Source organism: Rhineura floridana, chromosome 13 (genome assembly GCF_030035675.1).
Source record: "Rhineura floridana isolate rRhiFlo1 chromosome 13, rRhiFlo1.hap2, whole genome shotgun sequence".
Taxonomy (NCBI): Eukaryota; Metazoa; Chordata; class Lepidosauria; order Squamata; family Rhineuridae; genus Rhineura; species Rhineura floridana.
This window is the reverse complement of record NC_084492.1, coordinates 39,196,976-39,223,660: the sequence shown is the minus strand read 5'-3', so window position 1 is coordinate 39,223,660 and position 26,685 is coordinate 39,196,976. Positions and strand designations below refer to the sequence as shown.

Below are 26,685 nucleotides of genomic sequence, written 5' to 3'. Positions count from 1 at the left end.
TCACTGTATTGTATTTTATTCCTTGCTGTGAACCGCCCAGAGAGCCATCAGCTAAGGGCAGTATAGAAATGGAATGAAATAAATAAATAAATAAAGAGAATTCCACAACTGAAGGGCTGCCACAGATTATCCTGGGCCACCACCATCAGCCCTGAACTTGTGAATGGTTATTACACTTATATCCCACTTTCTCTCCAAGAAGCTCAAGATGGCACACACAGTTCTCCCCCTCCTCATTTAATCCCCACAACAACCCTGTGAGGTAGGTTAAGCTGAGAGGCAGTGACTGGCCCAAGATCACCAGTGAGCTTCATGGCTGGGTGGGGATTCAAACCCTGGTCCCCCAGGTCCCAGCCCAACACTCTAGATACTTATCACACAATGACTTAGGCTGCATACGCACCATACATTTAAAGCACATTGTTTTCCCCCAAACAATCTTGGGAATTGTCCTTTGTTAAGCATGCAAGATATTGTACCTCTGTGAGGAGTAAGCTCCCAGGATTCCTTGGGGGAAATAATGGGCTTTAAACACATGGCGTGTACACATCTGAAGCTCTTTTGAGTTCCCTGTTCATTTGGACCCACATCCTTTACAAGGAGCTGCTAATGAGGAACCAAATCAAGAAGAGGTGATGACGCAACAAGGAACAAGGTTCCAAAACCTGCCGCAGAAGCGAGAGAGACGTTCCAGCAGCCAGGAAATGAGCTTCACAAAAACTGAAGAAACAGAATAATCATGCATATCAGAAAGGTGCAAAAAAGAAAATTAACTGGAGAGACAAGCAAGGAGATTAGTGGCAGTGACACCACAAATGAAGGTTGCTGTTCTGTGGCATTTAAAGACCAAGAATGAGTTTAGGCTGCAAAGAGGACTGTCCACCTGCCACAACCCACAAGAATGGGAAACCCACAAAATGTGCACTGGGCATGGGCGGACGCCAACACCTGGAGAATCTCTACTCTCTTTTACACGAAGACGAATGGTTGAGCTGCCACAACTGCAGAGACAGGCTTTGTGGGCAATGGGCTTTGGAAGCTCAATCATTCACAGGAATTTCGGCTGACGACATCTGCATCAAATGGCATATGGGGGAAACCCAAGAGTTCTCAAGAAAGACACACAAAAAGCAAATGGTGGCTCAGGGCAGAGCACCTGCCTTGCATTCAGAAAGTCCCCGAAACTCTGCATAAATAAAGCTGCTTCCTAGGTGCCTACGCTGTTTAAAAAATATATGCAAGCACACGCAAGTCTCTCAGGTGCAATCTCTGAAGCGGGATCACCCTTCATCCCTCACCCCCACACACGAGAATGCAGCCAAGAGTGGTGAGCCAGACCTCCTGGGACGCGGTGCAAGGCAGCCTGAGTGCCCCCGACGAGAGGGGCCTATCCTGCATCCCCTCCCTCCACACCCCACCAGGCTGATGACTGCAGGATGCAAAAAGGTTCATGTGGGAGGAGACCGTCCTTCAGATAGCATGATACCAAACCAAAAAGATTTGTGCCCTACTTCTCTGCCCCCGGAGGCGGGCTGGAAAGCTTCGAAGTGGCCGAAACAGCTCCTCCAATGCCAAGATGCATGTTCTTGGAGAAGGCAAAAGAAGCATCACAAACAAGGATAAAGGCAAGACGAACAAGAGTCAAGTCACCTGCTGCATCAAAAAGCATTCTTAGAGCATAAGTCGGCAACTGTTCCTGGGCAGGAGCTATTTGGCCCCCAGGCCTCTAACCCCTTCTTTGGCCTGCATTGCCACATTTCTTGAAAGGATAGGCAGGGCCTTCTTTCTTCTCACCCATTCCTCTTTTTCCCCAGGCTGGCCATCCTAGAAGATCACTTTATAGGGGGGTCTTGACCAAGCCCACAAAAATAGCCTGCCAGCAAAACTAGTTTAAAGCCAGGACCCTGGGAGGTTACTGGCTTGCAACGCAAAAGTTCACAAGTCCTAGGGTGATGGGAAGCAAATGGGCTCTGCTGCAGGCAGGCTATGTTGATGCAAATCTTTCAGGATCTGGATGGCAAATCTCAATCATGCTGAGTTCCTAATATGGTCAAAGCAGTATTATTGCTCCCTGGAAACGCACAAATATTTATGATCCTTGGCATCGTGGTCCAAGTGCCGACCCACCGCACGAGCCCTGGATTTTGCAAGATGGGAGATTGTGGGTGCGGTTTGTATCCTGCCTCTGCAGAGAACCATGAAAAGCACATCAAAATGGGCCTGGTTAAAAAAGTATTAATGAAGGGGCCTGTTTATTTATTTATTTATTTATTATTTCAATTTATATACCGCCCTTAGCAGAATAGCTCTCAGGGCGGTGAACAAACAAGATAAAATACAATATATCATGGTAAAAAATCACAAAAACATGTACAAACAAACAACAGAAAGCACAACAAAAACGAAATACAACACAAATTAAGAAGGATACATGTTAAAAGTAGAAAGATTAAGAAAATTAAGATTAAAATGCCTGGGACTTCCGGGAAGGGTGACTTAGCCTGTGCCTGCTTTTGAGACGGGCTCCTGCCTCAAAAGAAGCTTATTCAGATATATCAGTCAGTTTTTTTTTTTTTGACTGATTAAACTTCTCCCGGGTAGGGAGAAACGAAGAGATTAACCTCAAAGCCTATTTTTGTTGGGACGACCAGATCTCATTAATTTATGGGACGAGGTCCAGCCGACGAAGGTGGGACGGATTTTCAACAGCAAGCTCTATCTGATAAAGCGAACGTTCATCTTATCTTCTAAGAGAGAACGCACTAACAGGCAAGCACCCTTCTTTCTATATTTTTCTTTTACTTGACTTAAATTGTTGCTGTTTAAAAGAGATTTGCCAGATTGATCGGTTTTTGACATCTCACTGGGGAGCCATAACTTCTCTCTGCTACGCACTAATTAATAGCTTATCTCTGTTTTTGTTGCAAAAAGCTGTCCTGGATTTGCATTCTAAAGATATACACAGAAGAGGGATTTCTATTCCAGATTTTTATTTTGAAGAATATTATATTGTCTGAGACTACTCTCTTTTTGGTCTATTTTATTTTGACGAATCTGTTTTCTGACGACTGCCATTAATTGTTTCGATCCTGGGAACTGCATTTTGTTTACTTAACTATGGAGAGATAAGGCTGTCTGCTCTGTTTATACTGTGATGTCACCAAGTTTGGAGTATTAACCCAATTGTTGCTGAAATAAGAAGTGGTTTTCCTATATTTTTCTTTTAAAATGGCAATTAAGAAAGTGGCTGAGAATCTGGAAATAACTATGTTTCAGAAAATAATGGATGAGATTGAGATAACGAAACAAAACCTGCGACAGGGTTGTAAGGAGTTGAAAATTGAATTGAGTAAAATGACGCAGGAGATTAAAGATATAGGGGTCCCTGTGAGAGAGGTGACCCTGGAAGGGGTCCCTGTGAGAGAGGAGACCCCGGAGATTGGAACAAACGTGGAACAGGAAAAAGATTTGGAGTCTATGGACTTTAGAAATAAAATCTATTGTTTGGAGACACAGGAGATTAAAGACATAGGGGTCCTTGTGAGAGAGGAGACCCTGGAGACTGGAACAGGGGTCCCTGTGAGAGAGGAGACCCTGGAGACTGGAACAGGGGTCCCTGTGAGAGAGGAGACCCCGGAGATTGGAACAAACGTGGAACAGGAAAAAGATTTGGAGTCTATGGACTTTAGAAATAAAATTTATTGTTTGGAACTCAATGTTATCTCTGAAGAAATTAATGAAGATTCTAGAGATAAAGTTATCAATGGCATGGATAATCTTCTGGACTGGAATGATGTGATGGAGCCCAATATAGAGAAAATCTATGGAATTAACTGCAGCCATGTGACAATGGAAAAACTTTCAAGAGATGACCCAGTGTATTTTGAAAAAAAGAACAGAGATATGATTTTACAGCAGTATTTCAGCAACCTATTCAGAATGGATGGCAAGAAAATATTTGGGATAGAGGTAATTCCCATCAGACTCTTACTATATGACTATGGCTTTGACAGCAAGATTATTATGGAATACTGATAATGGAAGATTGGATACTGAAATTACTGGACTTAACAAGACTACTGAAGATGGAAGATGGAAAATGGAACTAATAGGGATAATAGAACAATGGCTACTGAAATTACTGAACCTAACAGATTCTGATGTGATGGATTAATTGAAATGTTTATTTTGACTATGGTTATGACAATAAGATTATCATAATTAGTAATGAGATGGATTAATCGATATGCTTATCTGGAAAAAAAAATTGATAGATATATTTCTTAAAGAATTGAAACCTCTCTTTGACTTTTTGTGGAAAGAATAAAGTAATGTTTATGAGATTTGATGATTAAGTAAGATAACTATTGGAGGAAAGTGATTTTATAATATGACTTAAGAGACAGGATTGTTATATATTATAGACTTATAACTGATCTGATCTTTGACAAATGGGAAGTCAATATTTTACTCTTTATTTTTTATTTTTATTTTTATATATATTTTTTTTTTTGTTTAACTATTTTTGATTTTGTTTTTTGTCTTTGAATGTTTTATGATTTCGTCTTGTATGTTTTATGAAAATTTGAATAAAAATTATTGAAAAAAAAAAAAAGATTAAAATGCCTGGGAGCATAAAAAGGTCTTTACCTGGCGCCGGAAAGATAGAAGTGTAGGCGCCAGGCGTACCTCTTCGGGGAGGCTGTTCCACAACTCAGGGGCCACCACAGAAAAGGCCCTAGATCTAGTAACCACCCTCCGGGCTTCCCGATGAGATGGTACCCGGAGGAGGGCCTTAGATTCTGAACGAAGTGAACGGGTAGGTTCATAGCAGGAGAGGCGTTCCACAAGGTATTGAGGTCCCACGCCGTGTAAGGCTTTATAGGTCAAAACCAGCACCTTGAATCTCACCCGGAAGCAAATAGGGAGCCAGTGCAGACGCGCCAGAATAGGTGTTATATGCGAAGACCGACTGGTCCTCGTCAATAGTCTGGCAGCCGCGTTCTGCACCAGCTGAAGCTTCCGAACTGTCTTCAAGGGCAGCCCTACGTAGAGCGCATTACAGCAATCCAGCCTAGAAGTTACCAGAGCGTGGACAACGGAGGCGAGGTCGTTTAAGAAGTTGGTCTCAGGTACAAAGTGCGTATAAAGAGTGGCTGCAGCGAAGGCCTCCCTTGACAATCCTGCCAGGACAGGGGAAGGGCTGAAGGAGAATATGGGCATGGGGTGGGTCTGCGGAAGGAACTGCAGGAGGTGGAGGGGGGCAAAGCCACAGGGCACCGTGAGCTCCACTTCCAATGCAACCCCTTTCACTGCATTTCCCGGGAAGCCACTTCAAGTTGTGTCTGAGGATTTCAAGAAACTGATGGACGCAGTCAGAAACACCCAGGCCCTTTCATAAGAACAATAAGTAATATTGTCAGCCTGCCTTTCCTCAAAGGAGCTCAGGGTTGCCCTATTTTATCCTTGCAACAACCTTGCAAAGTAGGCTAGGGGCTGAGAGAGACATACCCAAGGCCAGCTGAGAGCTTCCTCGCTAAATAGAGTTGCGAACCCAGCTCCTCCCCCCCCCCCAAAATCAACATTTTGGCAGGCCACATTGTAGAGCATTTTTTAAAATAAATAGTTGGAAGCAACCTTATACTGAGGGAGACCACTGCTCCATCTAGCTCAGTACTGTCCACACTGACTGGCAGCGGCTCTCTGGGGCTTCAGTCAGGAGTCTCTCCCAGCCCTGCTGGGGACTGACCCTCAGACCTTCTGCCTGCACAGCAGATGCTCTGCCACTGGCCTACAGCCCTTCCTCAACACCATCCGCCACACTGCACTGGCTCTTGATCAGATGCATTTGAGTGTTAAAAGTCACTTCTGAAAGATCTACACATCGTTTGCTGCCAGTTTAGCATGCACACACGGCTGGATTGCAATGGCGTCTGCCTCCTTGGATAAAGCCAATCACAGTGAGACAGGCAGGCATCCTTAGGGAGTGCCCTGAGCCTGCTAAGGCAGAAGGGTCCTCACTGCTGCCTCCAAGGGAGCATCGCGCCCACTGAAAGAGCGCGGAGGCGTGTCCCACCATCATGCAGGTTTTCACCCTGAGCTGGCCGGGATGAGACAGGCCTTTGTTTGCGTACAATAAATGGAATGGGCTGGGCCGGGCGAGGCTCAGAATCAGGGCAGTTCCACATTCAAGGTATCAGCGGCTGCCTGTCCCCCCCACTTACACACAAGACAGGGTGTCACGAGGCTTGAGGGGGAACCTCTCTGTGAGGAGTCCCCAAGGGTTGACTTCCAAAGGGGGGCAAGAGAGAGGAGAAGCAACAGGCTGGTCAGGGGCAGGAGCGTGCCAGGAGTGTTGTCTACAACAGCCATCCCATCAGGCTACAGAGGGAGGAAAAAAGAATTAGAAAGACCAGCCACTCCCACCTCCTCTGATAGGCGCCTTTCCATTCCCACTGGCCATTACAAAAACTTCACAGCAAAGAAATAGTGCTTGAGGTCTCTTTTTCCTCATCCCTCACAATCCCTTTTCATTTTGTGCCATGTCTTTTAGTTCGTAAGGTTTAGGGCAGGGACTGTAAAGATAAAAATGCTTTACAAAAAGCAATAAATAAGCGTGCTCAGGACTTTACCCTGGAACCTTTGCGGGGGGAAAGGGAGGACTGAAGGGTGGGGAGGAGGCACCGACAATGACCCCGGCCAGACACAAGAAACCACAGAGAATAAACGAGACTAAATCAGGAACCATGCAAGGAAAGAAACCACCACCCAGTAAGTGAAAACATAATTGTGCAACAATCCCTGCCCTCCATAAAAGCTTCTGGGTCAGGGTCCCTGGCTCTTTAATCTGAGCAAGTGCAACATTTTGCTTACTGTGGTCCCCTCTATCACCACAGAGCAGAGCTCAGCTATGTGATCAAGACCGGTGGAGTTCAAAGAGCCCAGCTGGGCAAGGATGCAGAGATCTACCAGAGCCAGCCTCAGCCACGTGGAAGGGGTGTTGGAAAAATGTAAGCAACAGATCCCAGTGGAGAGGCACATGTTTTACATGCGGAAGGTTTCAGGTTCAAGGGCCTGGCCTCTCCGGTTAGGACCAGGGCCCTTCTCTGCCAGAGACAACAGAGAGACACTGCCAGTCAGAGTAGTCAATACTGGGCTATCCTGGTATAAGGCAGCTTCATAAGACCATCAGAAGACCATGTAACTGGATCAGGGAAAAGGGCTATCTAGTCCAACATCCTCTTCTCACTGTAGCCAGCCAGATGCCTCTGGGAAGCCGGCGAAAAGAACCCAGCGGAATAGCTCACTCCCTATTTGTGTGCCTCAGACAACTGTCCTTGATCCTTAACGTCGGGCTTGCGGCACTGCATTCAGGGACATGCCACCTCCGACACTTCAAGCAGTACACAGTCATGACGACTAGTAGCCACTGCTGGCCTTATCCTCCATGAATATGTCGTCCAAACTGGTGGCCATCACGACATCTTGTGGTAGCGCATGCCAGAGGGTCACTGTGCGTCATGTGTGAAGAAGTTCCTCTAACATGTTGATTTAGAGCCCTGAAGTCATTTCTGTTTTGCTCCTAGGTTCAGGCAAGCTGGCTTGTGATTGATGTATTTACCGCCGGTGCTGAGAGCTCTGGAAGAATGTCCTGGATTTCCAAGTATAAACAGTGCAATCTTTGCTGTCTGCCATTTATTACCGTCCACGCGTCCAATTGGAGCAAGGGAAAGATACAAGTCAATTTAAAGCAGCCAATTCTAAGCTGCTGAAGTAAACATTTCTCAAGCAAGCTCCACTACCACCACCACCCCGGACCAAAATGGTTTCCCTCAAACACTTGGGAGAGGTTCTGAGTAGCAGTGGGAAAAACACACAGCCAAGTGGAGCCACTTGCCTGGGAAGGCAGAAATGGCAGAGGAACAGTTGGGGGGGGGGGGGAAGGAACTGCGCGGGGTTTGCTCTCGATTGCAAAGGAGGAAAAGGCTGGCTGGTACCAGCTGGACAAGGACCTTGGTGATCCCTTTGCCCTGGACCCACTCCCACCTTGGGCACCAGTCAGCTCCGTTATAAGCAGCTGCAGGCAACAAACCAGATTCGGAAGAAGAGTTCACACAAAGCCATCCCAAGCACAGAACGACAATCAAAACACTTCGGAAACCCAGCTTTAAAAGCTGTTTTGCAAAATGCTCTTCTCCCTCTCAAACGTTGTCATGTCTGGGCTGGGTCAGCAACTGGCGGCCTGTGGGCAGAACCTGGCCCCAGAACAGCCACCACCTGGCCCCCTAAACACAGGTAATGTCTCCCTTCCATGCCAGCAGTCCCCCAGGCAGCCGCCTGCCATCTTTATCAAGCCACTGGGGAGGGGGAAAGGCAAAGTAGCCTTGAACCGGAAAGAGATGGGGGAAACAGCAGAGAAGACACATGCACAGTCGCTGGGCAACCACACAATTGTCTCCTCTCAATCATGGGGTTGCCTGGCAACAACATGCGATCTCCACACCTCCCCCCCCCACGTCTCGTTCCCTGTCTCCACTTCCATTTTTCAGCTTACCAAACCCAGCCAGCTTGAAGCCGGCACCTCTTCTTGCTGTCGCTGCAATACCCGACACTAAAATGGCAGAGCTCAGGAAAAAGCCGGCAGCAGCACCACCCACCCCTCGAAAGAAGAACTGGGGCAGTACGACACTGGAGGGGGGCAGGCAGCACCCAGCACAAGACTGGCCTGGGCCACCACCGTGACAGGCACCACCCACAGAAACTCCAACTGGAGCAGGTTTCCTCAATGACACCTGGTGACAAGGGAGATGATTCTCGATGGGGCTGAGCGGGGTGCAGTGGGGTGGGAGAATTAGGAGCCGGTACTCGTAGCTTGATAAACGTGCCAGTATAAAATGGCTGCCATGGGCAGCAAAGGAAAAGGTGCCCGTACTCCATACCGGCGGGCAAGCATCACACACAAAAACACACAACTTGCGTTATTTATGTACTTTAGATTATTTTTTTATCCTTGCTTTTTAAATATTTGTTTTTGTAAGTTGCTTTGAGTTTCACTTTTCTGGGGAAAGAGCAAATAATAATAATAACAACAACAACAGGCTGTTCGCCCAGGAAGCTCTTCCACCATTGCTGATCTCCCCATCTGAAGGGCTTGTGAAGAAGCTCCCTGGAGAAACACAGTTCAGAAACCTCCGGCTGGAGATGGGAGGCCTGCAACGTTCTGTAGGGATTCCTGCATTGCTTCCAACTTGGATGGCTTTAAGAAGGAGGTTACGCAAAATTATGGAGGAAAAGGCTATCAGTGGCTACTGACCCAGATGGATATTCTCTCCCTCCACAGCTGGAGACAGTTTGCCTCTGAATGCAAGTTCCTGGGAATCACAGTTGGGGAGAGCTGTTGCCCCAGATCCTGCTTATGGGCTTCCCATTGGGGCACCTGGCTGGCCACTGTGAGCACACGAGGCTGGTCTAGACGGGCCCCTTCTGGTCTGATCCAGCACCTGGGATTCTTCTTACTTTCTTACACTTGTGTGCTGGATTTAGACCCGATGCCCGGGGAGGTATTTTGCAGGCTACACCGGCAATGGGAGGCAGCAGCAGGAGGAATTAGAGGCTGGCTCCAGCGCTCACAGAAAAACTCAAATTTGGTTTTAACGCCTCCTTTTCCCTCTTGGCTTAGACTCTGGGTTGACACAAAGCAATGTGGTGGCGCATTTGGGGTGGCATAAAGTGGGGCAGGGAAGTGCCAAGGACCTAACCTAGGGGAATAGCCCATGGCACAGTTCTACTGAGCAAGCCTAGCTGAAATTAATGTCGCTTTGTAGGACTACCTCCCAAATGACTGAGCCCTGTGCTAATTAACAGGGGAAGGTGCCTTTTGGATTTTTTCAGGTGGCCTCGCTTCTTTGCACAAAGAATGGGTAAACATTACCCCTACAACAGGAGGAGTTTCTCTATTTGCCTGCTCTGCGTGATCACAGCAATCCCAAGTACACAGGAAAAAGTTACCCCTGGCATGAAACGTCTTGCATCAAGGTGTTAAGACCTGGCCCCAGGACAGCACTGCCTTCCTGCTGAAATTCTTGTGGGGGGGCAGTGGGCCTTGGATCGCTAACCTCAAATGTTCAGCCTAGGAACAGGTAATGATTAGGGTTGAGATAATCCCTGTGAACCACACAAAAGATTTAGCTGTTAACTCAAGGGGGGGGGATATCAAAAGGCACCAATGAGCAAGGATCCAATAATCTCTCAAAGCAAAAGGCAACATATAGAAAGGAATCCAGAGAGCATTTAGGGGTGGCTGTCTGAAAACCCCGCTCCTGATAAAGCAGTGCCATAAAAAAGGGAAGGTATGAGAGCCAGTGTGGCCTAGTGGTTAGAGTGCTGGACTACGACCTGGGAGACCAGGGTTCGAATCCCCACACAGCCATGAAGCTCACTGGGTGACCTTGGGCCAGTCACTGCCTCTCAGCCTCAGAGGAAGGCAATGGCAAACCCCGTCTGAGTACCGCTTACCATGAAAACCCTATTCATAGGGTCACCATAAGTCGGCATCAACTCGAAGGCAGTCCATTTCCATTCCGTGTCACCCACAGAACTCTTGATTATTCCCTCCTGTTGCTTCGAAACACACAGAAAATATATTTTGCATTCGTACAACACTTACAAACATTCCAAGCGCTTCAGATGCATTAGCTTGTTGTGCTCCTTACAACAAGCCTGTAAGGTAGATCAGTGTCATACGGCAGGTGTTGTGTGAATCCGTTAGAACGAAATCCAGAAGCCACGGCTGGGCGACACCTTGTGTGATATTTTGGTTGGTCCTAGTAAAGGTACTGACCTACCATGAATCTTGGAATTCTGCCTCCCAGAGCTGCTGTAGGGTGGGGAGACCCCACGTGCTGCTCTCTGGCACTTGGGGGAATGGAATAAAAAGAGAGCAAATCCTGAAGAGTGGAGCAGGATCTGTTTTACGCAGGGCTGTGGAGTCGGAGTCATGGAGTCAGAAGCAATTTTGGGTGGAATCGGAGTCGGAAGAAATGTACCGACTCCGACTTCCAAATAAATTTTTACTGACAAGAAGCAATTTGGGGTGGAGTCAGAGTCGGACAGTAGAAAAATAGAGGAGTCAGAGTAGAAGGTTTGGCATACCGACTCCACAGCCCTGGTTTTACGCAAGTGCTGCTCCTTCTCCCTGCAACCATACAGAAACCCTGCCTGTTCCCCCCACTTCTTAACCCTCTGCAACTAGAAAATGCCAAGGTAGCCTCCGCCCCACCCCGGCTGCTTTTCCCTCTCCACGCTCTGCCCCTTCGCCCGGCACACTCCAAGAACACCAAACTCAGGCCAAGGGAAGCTAGAAAACTATTCTCCTTAACAAGAATTAAGCATCAGAAAGAGGGTTAAGTCCCCATCCAGAGACAGAGAACAGGGTCTACCTCAATGGAGCAAGCGCAATTCAATCTGAAACTATGAATGTTTAATGCCAGCCACAGCAAGCTGGGTGCAGTACTGCACACATAACCACCTGGGGAAAGTTCTACCCATATGACCACACCCTACAGAATATTACAGGGCAGTGACCCCCAAACAGGCACTTTCTGCTGTTGCCGCTGAATTGTGGAATGCCCTTTCCCTCTGTCACACGTGAAGCAGCCCCCCCCCCCGCTGCTTCAGACACCTTGTAAAGACATACCTTTTTGCCCTGACCCCTAGGATCAGACCCTAACCCTTAATTTTGTTTCAGTGCCCTGAATTCCTCCTTTTATACCACTGTTTTTATTGTGTTTTTGTCTTTAATTATACTGTTTATTATCTTTTATTCTGAACACTGCTGAAGAGGTTTACTAAAATATTAAGTGATTTGTAAATGCTTTTAAATAAAAATAAAATAAGGTAAAGCAAGTGATAGGTATAGCTCTCCCCCTCGACACAGGCCAGGGAGTATGTTTGGAAACATGATTGGGGGGGGGCAGAAAGAGACGTCAGAAACTGACAGATGAGCCAGAGACAATGGAGTCTAGTGGGAGTGGTGATGCCTGCAAGGGATCACTTGAAGCATCACCAACTGTTCTAGCACACACCTACTCAGAACACAATTTGCCCCAGGCTATTTTCAAATGCATTTAAGCCGGAAGAACTGTATGCAACAACAGCCCGGATCCTGCTGAAAATCCTCTGCGGGCTGAAAGGAACATGAACTGAGGCATTCTGCCAGCAGCCAGGTAACCTAGACCTAGTGGAAGGCTGCACTCTCTGCCTCCTAGGAGAATGGGAGGGCAAGGGGGAGGCCACTCTGGCCCCATCCACTGACCAGTGAAGGCTCCGTTGATCCAGTGCTTGCTTTCCTCTTCCCTCCACATTCCATTTTCCTTTTGTATCATGCCTTTGTGAGCCTGCAGGGAGGGGCAACCTCATCTTTAAATATACATACGCTGGACCATAAAAACCTGCTTTATTCCAAGTCAGACCACCGGCCCATCTACCTCAATACTGCCTACACTAACGAGCAGCAATTCCCTATGGTTTCAGGCAGGGGACGTTCCCAGCCCTAGCTGGAGGTGCCGCTGATCGAAGCAAGAACCTTCTGCATGCACAGCGTGACCCACGGCAGCGAAGTTTTAAGGTGCTTAATTAATACGGCTGCTATTGTTCAACACTTTTAAAGGACAGAAAACAATATTGAAACAGCAACATGACCAAGCACACGCCCTCACTGAATATTCTTTGACAGTGGGAAAAGATTGTTTGCTAGGAAGTGGAACAAAGCCAGGGAAGGGGACACCGCAGCCCTCCAGACGTTGTGGGACTCCAACTCCCATCAGCCCCTACTACCCATGGCCAAAGCTCAGGGATGATGGGAGTGGGAGTCTAAGGGCATGTGGAGGGCCAGGCATTCCCCACACCTGAAGCAAAGAATGCATTCAGGAAACAGCTATCCTGATCCGCAAAGCATAGAATCGTAGAGTTGGAAGGGGCCTGCAAGGCCATGGAGTCCAACCCCCTGCTTAATGCAGGAATCCAAATTAAAGCATCCCTGAGAAATGCCTGTCCAGCTGCCTCTTGAAGGCCTCCAGTGCTGGAGAGCCCACTACCTCTCTAGGTCATTGGTTCCATTCTTGTACTGCTCTTAACAGTTAGGGTTTCCTGATTTTCAGCTGAAATCTGGCTTCCTGTAACTTGAGCCCAATTATTCCGTGTCCTGCACTCTGGGACGATTGAGAAGAGATCCTTGCCCTCCTCTGTGTGGCAACCTTTTGAGTACTTGTCGAGTGCTATCCTATCTCCCCTCAAGAGAGGCAGAGTTCTTTAACTCAATGCATTTGCAACAGACTAAAGCACAGGCATCAGTCACATCCAGATTATACCCTTGAAGCACACATATACCACTTTTAACAGTCACGGCTTCCCTCAAAGAATCTTGGGAATAGCTCACAGAGCTACAATTCCCTGCACCCTTACAAGACAGTTCCCAGGATTCTTCAGGGGGGAGCCATGTATTTTCAATGGGCTTTAAAGGTGTGGTGTGGAAGTGATCCACGTTTCTTTAGAGCAACACCCTCCTTCGCCTACCGGAGCCAGACACTTGCCCAATGTACAAGCAGCAGAAAATGTAAAAAGAGAACTTTACAACAGACAAATCACCCACCGGCTGATAAGAGGGTAGCTGGATTAGAATTACACATACTCTTTAAAAAAACAAACCCTACTTTGTTTTTAATGTCAAGGAGATTTGCTCTCTAGAGTGAAGCGGAACCAGGACCACATTCACCCAAGATGAAGGAGCAAGTGCTTTAGGTGCTTGTGCGTCTGCAGAAGTGCTTTACCTGTCCTGACAAGGGAAGAGGCGCTTGTCTTTTCTGTTGCCACAAGGCAGAAGGAAGCGAACGGCGCTGGTGGTTTTCTGTCCTTTGCAAGTTTGGGACATTTCCTCTGCTTGGGGAGCCAACCCTTTCCACAGGAATTTGGGGGGATGTTGCTGTGGCCTCCCAAACGTTGCCAGACTCTGACTCACCATCCCTGACCGCTGGACATACTGGCCACTGAGACAAGTGGAAGCTCCAGTCCAACAACATCTGGCCACAGCAAGATGCCCCCCACCCCTGCTTTAAAAGAAATCCCCCCCAAATCAGGCCACTTTCTCTTTCTTTCCCAGAAAACCCCGACCTCCCACAAAGGCAGCTTCCTTACCCCACCTACCGATTCCTTACAGCGGCATCTCCCGCCCCACCCGCCCCCCAAGGAGGCTCTGCCAGCTCCCCGTGAGTCAGGCTGGACCGGCTCTGCGACTCCCGTGTGGTGCGCTCGCACATGGCCTCCCCACAGGGCGGGTTTCCGAGCACCCCCCATCCCCACGGATGTCTGCCTAGCACGGCTCGCCTTTAAACGGGGGGTAGCTCGTAGGTCGCCTCTTCTTTGCCTTGGAAGCCACCGCGGCTGCTGGCTCGCCTAACTGCTGCATACCCGGGTTTCCTCTTCAACGAATCCGACCAAGGGGGCCGAGTCATGCCCCCAACTCTCTCCCCTTGCCCCTCTCCTCCCCCCGGTCCCAAGAGGCCCCTTTCCCTCGGGCTTCTCCCGCGATGCCCCAGGCGTGGAGGACCCTCGCCGGTGCCCAAGGCGGCCTTACCTCCGCCCGCCATCCCCAGGTTACGCGGCGCCCTGTTGCGGCTGCTCCGCGGCGTCAGAAAAGCACTCTGCACATGCTCCGCGAGGGTATCCGCTGCACGTTGGGGACGGCCAGGGGGAGCGCGTCGCCCGGCGTGCGTCTGAGCGCGTGCAGAGCGCCTTTGACAGCAGCAGCAGCCTTCCCCGCTCTCCAGCTGTCCCCTCAGGCGGGCGCCCCTACTCACTGACGCAAAGGCAGGCGACGACCTTGGCGGCATCGAGGGGCACCGGGCAGGTGGGAAATACGGGCTTGAGGAGGTAGGTGGCGAAGACGAAGGCGACGATGTACTGCGAGGAGGGCCGGATGATGAGCAGCTCGATCCAGAGTTTCAGGAAGGCCGGCAGGGAGCCGTAGACCTCCAGCATGTAGGCGTAGTCGCCGCCGGACTTGGAGATGGTGGTGCCCAGCTCGGCGTAGCAGAGGGCACCCACGATGGAGAAGACGCCGCAGGCCGCCCAGACCACCAGCGAGAGCCCCGGCGAGCCGGCCTCCTTCAGCACGCCCGTCGGCGTCACGAAGATGCCCGAGCCGATGATGGTGCCCACGATGATGGCCACGCCGTTCAGCAGCGTGATGTTGCGCTTCAGCGCCACGCCGCCGCCGGCGCTCCCCTCGGCCTCGCCGCCGGCCACGGGAGAGGGCAGCGGGGCGCAGCCGTTCTCGTGCGCCACCAGGCCCGCGTCGCCTGCCGCCGCCGCCGCCGCCAGCATCTGCTGCTTCTCCTCCGGCGACGAGGCGCCCGAGCCGCGCTTCTTCACCGCGCCGGAGCCCCCGCCGCCGCCAGACATGGCGAGGCCGGCAGCGCGGACCGCCTGGAAGAGAGGGACGCCGACGCCGCTGCTGCCGCGCTACTGCCGGCCGCGCCGCTGGTGAAGAAGGCGGAGGGCCAGCCGGGCCGTTGGAGCTAACCGAAGCGGCAGCTGCTCCTGCTGGCTTTTTCCTGCGCGCGCCCCGGCTCTCTGCGATGCCGCCCCGGCGTGGCGCGCTCCGAGCCGGCGCCCTCTTCGCTCGGCCCTTTTATGGCGCCGGCACCTCCTGCTGGTGGGTGGGGAGAAGGGAGCGGAAGGCCCCTCCGCAGCACGTGCGCGCGCGCCCCTCCCCAAAGCCAGGAGGTGCCAGCTCGCGCCCTTTGGGGGGAGAGGAAGAAGGGGGCCAGTTGGGGGCGCCCCAGTCGCGGAGGGACGCTGGCGGGGGACGCTGCACAGCCTTACAGCGGCTCCCGTGCTGCCTGCCTGCGTGCCTGGAGACTCGCCGCCGCGCAATCCCGGGTAGAAACGGCGGGCGAGGGTGTCTTTGTCGCGTCCCGCCTGCGCACCGGCCCAAGCACAAAGGAGACGCCGCCTGGGGGAGACCCCAGTAGGAACCCTTGTGCCGCCCACGCCCACCTGAGCTGCCCCTTCTCGGCAGAAGACGGAGGTCGCCCCGTCCGACCAAGGGCGGCTTCGGACGGGCGCTCCGGGCCTCCGTTGACGCCTGCCTGGGGCTGGGGGCTTGCGCAAACGTGGTGAAGTGCCTCGTAGCCTCTTGCACAGGGCATCAGGCTGGAAGCGGCTCCTTTCCGACGTGTGTTATTTATACTGATTTATAAACCTATTTATATGTCACCAGGGGTGTAGTCCTGCAGGGTCTCGGGCTCTTAGACCTTTTACTTTTTGGGGAGCAGGGTCCCTAGGCTCCAAGCCAATCAGCACCAAAGAGAGTGTGCTAGCCACTGAGAAGAGTCTTCTAACATGCTTTCCTGCTGAATGGAGCCAATTGGAATGAAAGGAGGCAAGTCAGCCACTGAGAAGAGTCTTCTCGGTGCTAACACTCTCCTTATTCATGCTGATTGGTTCCTAGGCATTAACAAATATCTCATTCTCAACCCCACAGCAAAACAAAAAGCGGGGAGGGGGCATGACTGTGATTAACATGAAGGGACCCTGCACTTCTTAATTTGCCACTACGCTACTGTAAATATCACTCTCCCCCAAAACATCAGGGCAGTGTACAACATAAAAACATTTAAAACTATACAAAGCAATCATTAAAATGACTGGCTACTCAAAAACATTATTATTATTATTATTATTATTATTATTTATATTATTATTCCTCCCAGTAGGGGCCCAGGGTGGCAAATACCTGCCTAGGCGTGACAGCACCAAAAAGTCTTCAAGAGACCCCCGAAGTCAAAAGGTGGATGCCTGGTGAATCTCTGCTGGAAGAGCATTCCCCAGCGTGGTCAAGGCCAGTTAGGCCTCTGCAGCAAGGGTGATGGCAAAGAGCACTCCTCTGGCTGATCTCAGTGATCCGGCTGAGAAAGGAGGACTCAAGCAGCCTAAGAAGGCATCCTGGACCCAAGTGGTTGTGGGTTTGGTATATCAACACAAGATCCTTGGCTGTGGCCCAGTTACACACACACCTGTTACTTGGTGATCATGGTTAACACTTTCTATATGAATCTCACCCAGGTGGAAACTAGACAGACAGAAGAATTATAGCTTCTGTAAGTTAAATATGTGCAATGCCATTCTGACTAAACCAACATGCAGAGAGTGTCCTGGAACAGGGCAGTTTGAAGCACATCATACTTTCTTCATGTAGCTAAGGTTGCAATCCAAGACACACCTGGGAATAAGTCCCATAGAACCCAATGGAGCTTACTTCTGAGTAGACATGTATTGGATTGCACTGTAAGTCCCCAACGGTTCCCTTTTTCAAGTTATATCCTGGGCATGTCTGACAGCTTTTGGGTTTAGCATCTTCACTTCTGAGGAGGGCCCATCCCAGCTTGTAACAGTTGCGCAGTGGAGTTGTGTCATAACACACATTTAACTTACATTAATTCAATTATATGCACTCAGCAAAATAATAATCGTGCCGGCAATTTCGACTGCCATTCCGCTCAGTGAGCGCATGCCCCAGAGTGAGGTGGGAGACCTGAATCTGCTGTTCCCGCAGTCGGTCTCAGTCCTCGCAAGCCTCTCTGAGTATCTCACTGCGCTGAGTGCGATTCTAGTGTTTAAAGAAACGTATTTTTCGTACTATATTAGCGATTTAAGGGATTTTCAAGGGTCATTTTGACTATACGTGATTATCATCTTGCACACTGACTTTAGAACCTAACCCCTGCGTAGGATGAGACTCCACTATACAGCACCTAATGCTTTAACAATCATTGATAATGCTTCTCCCACATTGCAGGTGAGAGCATCCTGGAAATATTCGCCATGTGGCTTGGAATCCCAAGTCACAACCTGGATCCCCAGGCCAGGATCCCCAGGCTAATGTGTCCCAACCTATTTAAAACAAGGGTGGTGAACTTCAGGCTCAGGCCAAATCCAGGCCCCCCTCCCTCACGGACTTTCCTTCCAGGCCACCTCCCTCACCAGTTCCGCTGTGCCCAATGCCTTCCCCCTTATGAAGTGCTTGTGCCTGCATAGAAGGTGGTGGCCTTGAATGGTGATGATGCCTGTTTGCTCAGTACCTGGATGGAAGATGCAAAGAAATGTGTGGACCGTAGCAGCCTCTGGTTTTCATGTGGCCTTCTGCACAAGGCAAGAGTCACCTCTGTGGCTCCACCCACTTCTGCCTCCGCCTACCACTAGCATGTGGTCTCCGGCAGGATGTCCACCAGCGAATGCAGCCCTTGGGCTGGAAAAGGCTCCCCAAACCTGATTTAAAATGTCAACTGCATAAAGTGAAGAATGAAATGAAATGAACTGCCTTCAAGTCAATTTCGACTTATGGTGAACCTTTGAATAGGGTTTTCATGGTAAACGGTATTCAGATTTGGTTTTACCATGGCCTTCCTCTGAGGCTGAGAGGCAGTGACTGGCCCAAGGTCACCACGTGAGCTTCATGGCTGTGTGGGGATTCAAACCCTGGTCTCCCAGGTCAGAGTCCAACACACTAACCACTACACCACACTGGCTCTAAAGTGAATAATACCCCTCCCTCCAGATGCTGTTGGAGGTCACTGATTCATAGGGTCACCATAAGTAGTAATTGACTTGAAGGCACATCACAACCCTCCCTCTACCCGCTTTGTAAATAATTTCTGCCCTGGAGAGTACATCAGCCTTCTTAGTCCTTCTTAGTCTGGGGGCCTGGCTCACTGCTGACACTGTTATACCTGCTAATCAACAATAAGGTTGACAGGCACTGAAGTGTTGTTCTCTCTGCAGTCTCCTTATCTACACTAGAATGGAGGCTACCATTTTGGTACTTGCGAAATCCTCCGGCTGGGCTCAGTTCTTCTACACCCAATGTTCAGGCCACTTGAGTTCATCTCTTACTTCATTTGTTTGGGGGCTTTTCCTTTATCAGCTCCTGCCCCCTAGCGGCCCTTCCTCTAGGCTCTAGGCTCAAGGTTCTAGTATAAACCTAAATATGCTCACATACAGCAAGCTTAGAAGTTTTGCTCTCCACGCACACGCACCCTGGCCTCCTTTTTGGTCTACCCTCCTGCTGGTGTAGCCAGCCACCATAACCACAGCACTCTGCTTCCCAGCTGCTGCAAGGGTGTGAGTGTGTGCGTGTGTTGGCCTGATGATGTATGTTACCTAAGTGCCTGAACTTCATTTTTCCTTCCTTGGAAGCTTTCTGTTATGCAAAGACACACAGCACTAATCTTGGCTAACCTCTGCAGCTTCCATCTAGAGAGGAGAAGGGAAAATGCCTAAGGAAGGAGGAAGGTGCACCAGGCATTGAGGTGGGGAGGTGGGCGTCTCAAGAATGTCGGGCAGGGGGCAAGAGAATAATATTATTCAAGATTGGTCTGGTGGAACATTTATTACTATTACAACAATTTTAAAACACATAATTAAAAACAGTTAAAAGCACCTAAACTGCATCACAGAAAATAGGGTGGGTTCCAAAAATAAACATCTCTCAGCTGTCAAAGGCCAGGATAAAGATGTGTGTCTTCAGCAATCGCTGAAAGTTGCACAACGAAGTTGCCAGGCGCACCTCGGTGGGGAGGGAGTTCCACAGCCTAGGGGCTGCCGCAAAGAATGCCTCTCCTGGGCCACCACCACCCTGAGCTTCTGAGGGTGGCGGAACTACCAAAAGGGCCCCTTCTGCTGATCTCAACACCCCAGAGGGTCAGAAAGGAAGGAGGCAGCCTTTCAGATATTTGGGACCTAAATCGTTTAGGGCTTGATGTGGTTCAAGTAAGGGAGCTGAGCATAACAATGCAAAGTCTGGAGATTAAGGATTGCTAAACGGGCTCGGCAACAGAGTTCCTTCCAGCATAAAGTATACTTCATGGTTTTGTCTAATGATGTAACAAAGTGAGGCTGCCCCAAGGAACTTTTTTTCTTCACCCTCTGCTGCAAGTCTACTTTTCCCATCTCCCACCATCATAGGAAGCTGCCTTATACCAAAGTCAGACCCTTGGGTGCTCTAGCTCATCAGTGCTGTCTCCAACACTGACTGGCAGCAGCTCTCGAATGTTCTTTATCAGCTCATCCCGGAGATGCCGGGGAGTGAATCTGGCAGGGCTGTGGAGTCATGGAGTCGGAGTCGGAAGCAATTTTCGATGGAGTTGGAGTCGGTAGAAATGTGCTGACTCTGACTTAAAAATAAAATTAATATTTTAATATTAATATTAATTTATTAATTTATTAATATTAATACATTAATATACATTTGCCATTTATGAAGGAGTCAGAGTCAGAGTCAGACAGTAGAAAAATTAATATACATTTGCCGTTTATGAAGGAGTTGGAGTCAGACAGCAGAAAAATAGAGGAGTCGGAGTCGAAGGTTTGTCATACCGACTCCACAGCCCTGGAATCTGGGGCCTCCTGCATGCAGATGCCATGCTTCCCCCCCACAATGGTCCATCTCCAGTCACAGGAGCTTCTGATGTGCAGAGACACATTCTGCTCCAAGAGCTGCTTCACGCGTGCACATATGTTGCTTGATGACTGCAGCAATGCATAAATAACTTGCGCCTTGTTCCTTTGGGGGAAAGCATTGCTTAGAAACTCACCCTCAGGGAAAGGATCAAAGTGCAAGATAGCAACTGAGGAAAACTCACAAGCAACACTCCAACAGCACTACACTTGGTGTAATGATAGTGAAAATGGATAAAAACTGAGGGCGATCCCTACATCAAGGTTTGGCACCCTTTTCCGTCAAGTGCAATCTGTTGGGGACTACAAGCTGGCAGGGGCCTGGAGGCAGTGGGTGGCACCAGAGTCGAAAGTAGGTGAGTAACCCTCTTTTCTCCCTCTCTGCCACCCCCTTTCCCCATTTTTAACCTCCTTTTTTAACCACCCACATGAAATTAGGCCAAGGACAGAAGGGTACACTATGAAATTTGGTTCAATACAAGTTCAACTCTACTGAAGACTATGAATGGCTGTATTATAATACCCAGGTCTTGGGAAGAAGCACAACAGCCAAACCAAGTGATGATTGTATGCTATCGACACTTTATAGACCAGGGGGTCACCAACCTGGCACATTTGGGTGCTACAGTAGCCATGAATGCATTCATTGGCACCCCCAGGCAGGGGCCCCAGACGCTGAGCTTTCATTTTTAAAAAATGTAAGTCTCTAGCCCTCCTAAGCAAAATGTGCAGGTACCTTTTTAAAGCTGCAATCCAGTGTGGCGTAGTGGTTAAGGTGTTGGGCTACAAGCATGGAGACCAGGGTTCGAATCCCCACATAGCCATGAAGCTCACTGGGTGACCTTGGGCCAGTCGCTGCCTCTCAGCCTCATTAAAACCATATTCAGAGGGTCGCCATAAGTCGGAATCGACTTGAAGGCAGTACATTTACATTTTCTAATCCAATACATACCTACTCAGAAGTAAGCTCCATTGGGTTCAATGGGACTTACTCCCAGGTAAGTGTGTATTGGATTGCAGCCTAAGTGATTTCTCTGAAGTGAGCCAGCCTGGCTGCTACCACCTGTCAGGTGTTTTAACCAATGAGTGAAGTTAGACCTGTAATTGATAACTGAGTTGTTTGGACACCAGACAACAAGAATCCCTAGGGTCTTAAAGAGCTCCTGTTTTCCTCTCCCCTTTAGAGCACTTTTCCTACTTCTGCCTTATTTTCTAGTATCCCTTTTTCCTAGCAACCAGGATGCATCTTTCCTGTGGTGAGTTCATCTGAGATCAGGTATTCCCTAAAAGTTATTCTCCAAACACAGCTACACAGGAAGTGCAGATGGATGTTAAAGAATCCCCTCCCTACATGGCAAATGCAAAACACGAACACTTTGCAAAGAGGTTTAGGCATGTCTCCGGCTGTGCAGGAGCTGATGTCTAGGCACTCATTAAGAAATTACTGTATAGTTGGCTTACACTATAATGGTATACATGACTACTTCTGAAGTAAGCCTCTTTGTGTTTAATGGGGCTCTCAGGTAAGCGGGAGCCTAGGCTTCGAAAACATTCTAAATATCGAAGGACACTGCTGTTCTTAGATCCTGAGAGAGCATTTGACAGTTGAGTGGTCCTATTTACAGAAAACTTGAGGTATTTGGAATAGAGGTTCAGTTTTTGAGTTGGATTCAAATTATTTACAGGGCCCTTCGACAAGGATTAAAGTTAACTGGAAAATTTCAGAATTATTCTCTAAAATGAGGCATAAGACACAACTGTTCCCTTTCCCCACTCCTATCTGCAATTGCAATGAAACCCCTAACATTAGGACATGTAATGAAATTAAAGAGGCTAGATTGAACTTGCAGAAGTTGAAGATTTGTCACTCACTCCTGACCAGCTGCAAAGGCTAAGACCAAAACAACAGACACCTCTTGGAGGCTTTGACAAGCTGCTGGTCATGTTCAACGCACTCCAGAGAGATAGCTGCCAACACTGAGACCTCCATCCACCGAAGCCAGCCCTCTCAAGTGTCCTGCTTGCTTTGTATCAAGCACAAGCTCCCCCTTGTAGTTTGACTCTGAAGCCACAGCAGAATGCAGCCCGAGGGACCAGGTCCATGCCAACCATTCTTGAAGGCAAAGCTTACCGCTTTTTCTGGATACTCCAATACTTGGTGTATTGTTTATTGTTACTGGCTTTCTTCTTACATGTCCCTGAATGTATTTGTGTGGTGCTTATAGAACTATTTTGGCTAGTCAGTAAATTACTATGTGTAAGAAATAATTCCATTTTTGTATCTAGGAGGTAGCCTGTGGGAATAGCCCTTTGAAAAGAGGCAACATGGCCTGGGGGCCAATATAAGATTTATTTGGACCAGCAACTTTATTTTCATGATTCCAATTTAGTTCCTGCCAGGCTACAGCCAAGACTTGCAAAACAACCATTCAGGTTCTGTTGTGTTTGAAGATGAAATGGTTCAACTAGGTTTAGTGCAGTTCTGCTTACTGTTTTCCATTGTTTAGGAACAGCTCAGATGAACTGCATTTATTTATGTTAACAGCCTACCATAACCCCAAGACTCAGGGTGGGCACAGAGGTTTCCCTTTCTCATTCCTCATCCTGCAAAGGCAACAGTGATTCCCATTTTCCAGATGGAGAGACACAGCCTGAGAGTGTGAAAAATTGCACTATATGCCCTCTGATGTGTCTGTGGTTGGCAGTGATTTGAACTCTGGCCTACCACTCTTTCCACCTGTTCACACGGTAAAATTAGATTATATCCATTACCAACCCTTTCAAATTTGGAAAGGAAGAGGGGGTTGTTTTGGACTCAGAGCTTTGAAGTTATCACACAAAACACAGGAATAACATCTCTTGACTGTTTTACCTATTATCAGTGCCACGGAACCTTTGAAGAAAATTTGATTATAGAATCAGTGCCCCATGTGCTAATGCTCAGACAAGTGGAGTTTGTCACATCAAAGGGACCCCTTTCCCCACATGGCATAATTATACCTGAAGCAAAAGTAAAGTGGCCCCAAGGCCACGAGATAAGGCATAGGCTACATCTAACTCAACTGTCAGGATAACTGCCTTGTTCCAAAATGTAAGCTATTTGCTACACACGCAAGGTCTCGCTTCCTAGCCAATATCTGGAGCAGATTCTAGCCTTCAATAGCTGTATCGTTTCATGCTTTCTTTACGACACAATTCTGCAACAGATGATTTGTACAGAACAAAGAATCTTCACTCGCCCCAGAACATACTGCAGACAAGTTCTGTTCTTGATGCAGCAGCAGCTTCATCACTGGGCAGGATTTGAATGAGAGTCCCACACAGCAGAAGATGCTGTTCCCATAAGATCCTTCTGTACTTCACAGGCATTATGACAACTGGATGGTATAGATTCTTACCAAGCCTCGATTCCTTCCAGCCAGAAGTCGGGCATGCAACAGGTGGAAGATTGGAGGGGAGCATTTTGGTAGGGTTGAGCCCACCAGCAGAGGTGGGAGAAAAGAGGCAGAGAATGTTTTCACTGTTTTATAATAGGAAGCATCCACAGAATGTCTCTTCATGGAGGGACAAGTCAGGAGGAAGTGGAAGAACTGAGTTATGACTATTAAATAGGAATGGGAGGAATGAAAGGTGCCTGAAATTATTAATATTGAGGAGGCATAATTACAAATTCACAACAGCAGTTGACTCCTTTGGCTCATGTGCAATGTGTGTAAACTGGCTACCCCATTAAATCAAAAAGGACAGACCTTTATCTGGTTAAAACAGACAAACTTTTCACTTGCCACGTATTTCATAGCCATTTTATATGAAACCAGTTCTTCCATTCTGAGATGCCAAGCCCAATTTTTTTTTGCACTATTTTTTTTTAACATGGGCTTTTATGTGCTGCTTTCCTGCCACATAAGAGGCCACCAAAGTAGCTTACAAATTAGCGCTGTGCACCTCTCATGTCCTGACAGGTCCAAATACTGCTGGGCCATTTCAGAAATCTCTGCGTTCTGCAAGCATGAAAGGGACTGCTTGGCTTACAGATCCCACAATGCTTCCTTGCCCCAGCACATCCGTGAGCTGCCTGTGGGCCCAACCAAGACATTGCACTGGAAAGAGGGAGGGAGGAGGCCAGGCAAACCCAGCCTCCACCCAGATCTCCCCTGGGAGGCCCCTCACACCTTTGAGAACCAGCAATTTGCAGACTTCGAAGAAGTGCTCAGTAGACAGTTTGCTTGGTATTCTTTATGGTTACTGCTCAAGTGAACAGGCAAATACAATGGTATTCAAAACACACAGTTTGCTTTTGGAGTGCATGTTTCATGCACTCCAAGAGCATAATGAACCGTTACATTATTCTTCAACAAGTACTGTTCTCAACACAGCGGCCTATTGTTCTTCCGTTCAAAGTACAATGCAATTCAGGAGAATTTTTATCTAGTCATAGGCTCTCTCCATGCATTGAAACAGTTTATTTTTTCCCCAAAAGGAGGATAAAACTGAAATAACTTCTGGCAACAGAAGAAGTTTGTAAATATGTATTGTGCTTAACCAATTCACCAGCTCAAGTGTTTGGTGTTTTTTTTAAAAGTGTAACAGCTTATATAAATTCTTTCTGCCTGGTACCTAAGCACCAGGGAGACACGTGTGTGTGTGTCTGTGCGCACACACACAAACATATATACACACACACATACATATATGTATATATATATATATATGTATAGTGTGGTACAGTGATGTATGTTTGTATATATACACACACACACACATCACTATACCGCACTATTACTAATTTGAAAGCAATTCTTTTAGCAAATTAGGAACAGTAACATAGGATATACAGTGGAAGATTTTATCAGTATACAGGCACAAGGACTATCGGGGAAATAAACGCAGTTATCATAAAGATAAGTCACAAAGACAATCCTGAAGTGTTGAAAATGATCCTGTTTCCTAAAAGTTGTGTAAACACTACCTGGGCGCTCTTTTCACCAGTATCACAAGGAGAATCAAAGGGTTGATCTAACTAAGTAGACCCGTTGAAATTAATGAACCTAAGTTATTCACGTCCAGTAATTCCAATGGGTCTAACATTCGATATAACCTCAAAGTAATACAAGGGACAAAATAATTTTGCGTGCCAAGTTGAACTCTTACCTTTACAGTTTCTTAAAATAAATTAGTTTGAAGATATGCGGCTGATGCCATATTCTAATTTTTGCCAAGCTCAAATTATATTTGGCATGCAAGATTGCCAGACTGTGTCTAAAGAGAAGCATGAAACAAACTGTGTGCTTTTCACTATGATGCTGAAGACAGAGCCACTCCCCACGGGTGGGTGGGAGAGTAGGAAAAGTAAAATTAATCATGCTTCTGTGAAGAGTGATAGAACTGCACATAGGTATGTAAACAAAAACTGTGATGCTGGCAGAAAATAGTTTCCAGTTTACCCTGTAATTTAAACAATATGTTTAACTAGACTTTAAAAAAAAACAGTACAATTTATTTCTGCTTCTGAATTTTACACGCTAAAACTGTAACAGAGAACTCCCTACTACTATCATATTTGGAAAAATCTGAACAAGACCTCAGTGCTGAAAGCTGCTGATTAGTTCTGGCACATGGCAGATCTGAAGATAGCCTTAGCGGAAAACAGATCCAGCCTGCAGCTTGCTATCTATATTCCATTTGTACAAAAGCTCTACAAGCTCTGGTTTAAAAATACAATTGGGACTTGAGCTCAGCCCATAGAGTGAAAAGAAAACATATTTACAGGTCTGCTCATAGTGAAGTGTATGCATAAGAATCCCAATCATATATTTATGGCATGTACACTCACAGCCCAGTCCTATGCTGATTTCCCTGGAAGTTGGCCCCACTGATCTTAATTTAACTTGTTTCCAAGAAAGTATACCGAAGATTACAGTCCAGAACCCATTTAAATCCTCGTTTGTGGAAAACCTCATTCCCTGCATCCAAAATAGTGCCAACAAAATACTTCTAGTACAAGATACTAGTAAAACATACAATGAAAAACATCACACAACTGCTATAAATTTTGAGCTTACACATTTCAGAGGCAGACAGGATTGGACCATCTGGACCACGAGAAGGACCAGACCCTTCAGAGAAAGTCATCACCCCACACAAACTATCCATTTCCTTTTCCAAAAACAGCCA

General features: G+C 47.9%; 1 protein-coding gene across 1 annotated transcript in view; it reads right to left on the bottom strand.

The window, feature by feature from the left end:
• Nucleotides 1–15,550, bottom strand: part of SLC7A5 (solute carrier family 7 member 5) — a 49,447-nt gene extending 33,897 nt beyond the window's left edge. Inside the window, exon 1 of the mRNA XM_061594697.1 lies at nucleotides 14,853–15,550. Coding sequence (XP_061450681.1) covers nucleotides 14,853–15,456 — 604 coding nt within the window. The 5' untranslated portion in view covers nucleotides 15,457–15,550. The remainder of the gene's footprint in view (nucleotides 1–14,852) is intronic.
• Nucleotides 15,551–26,685: the final 11,135 nt, after the last annotated feature.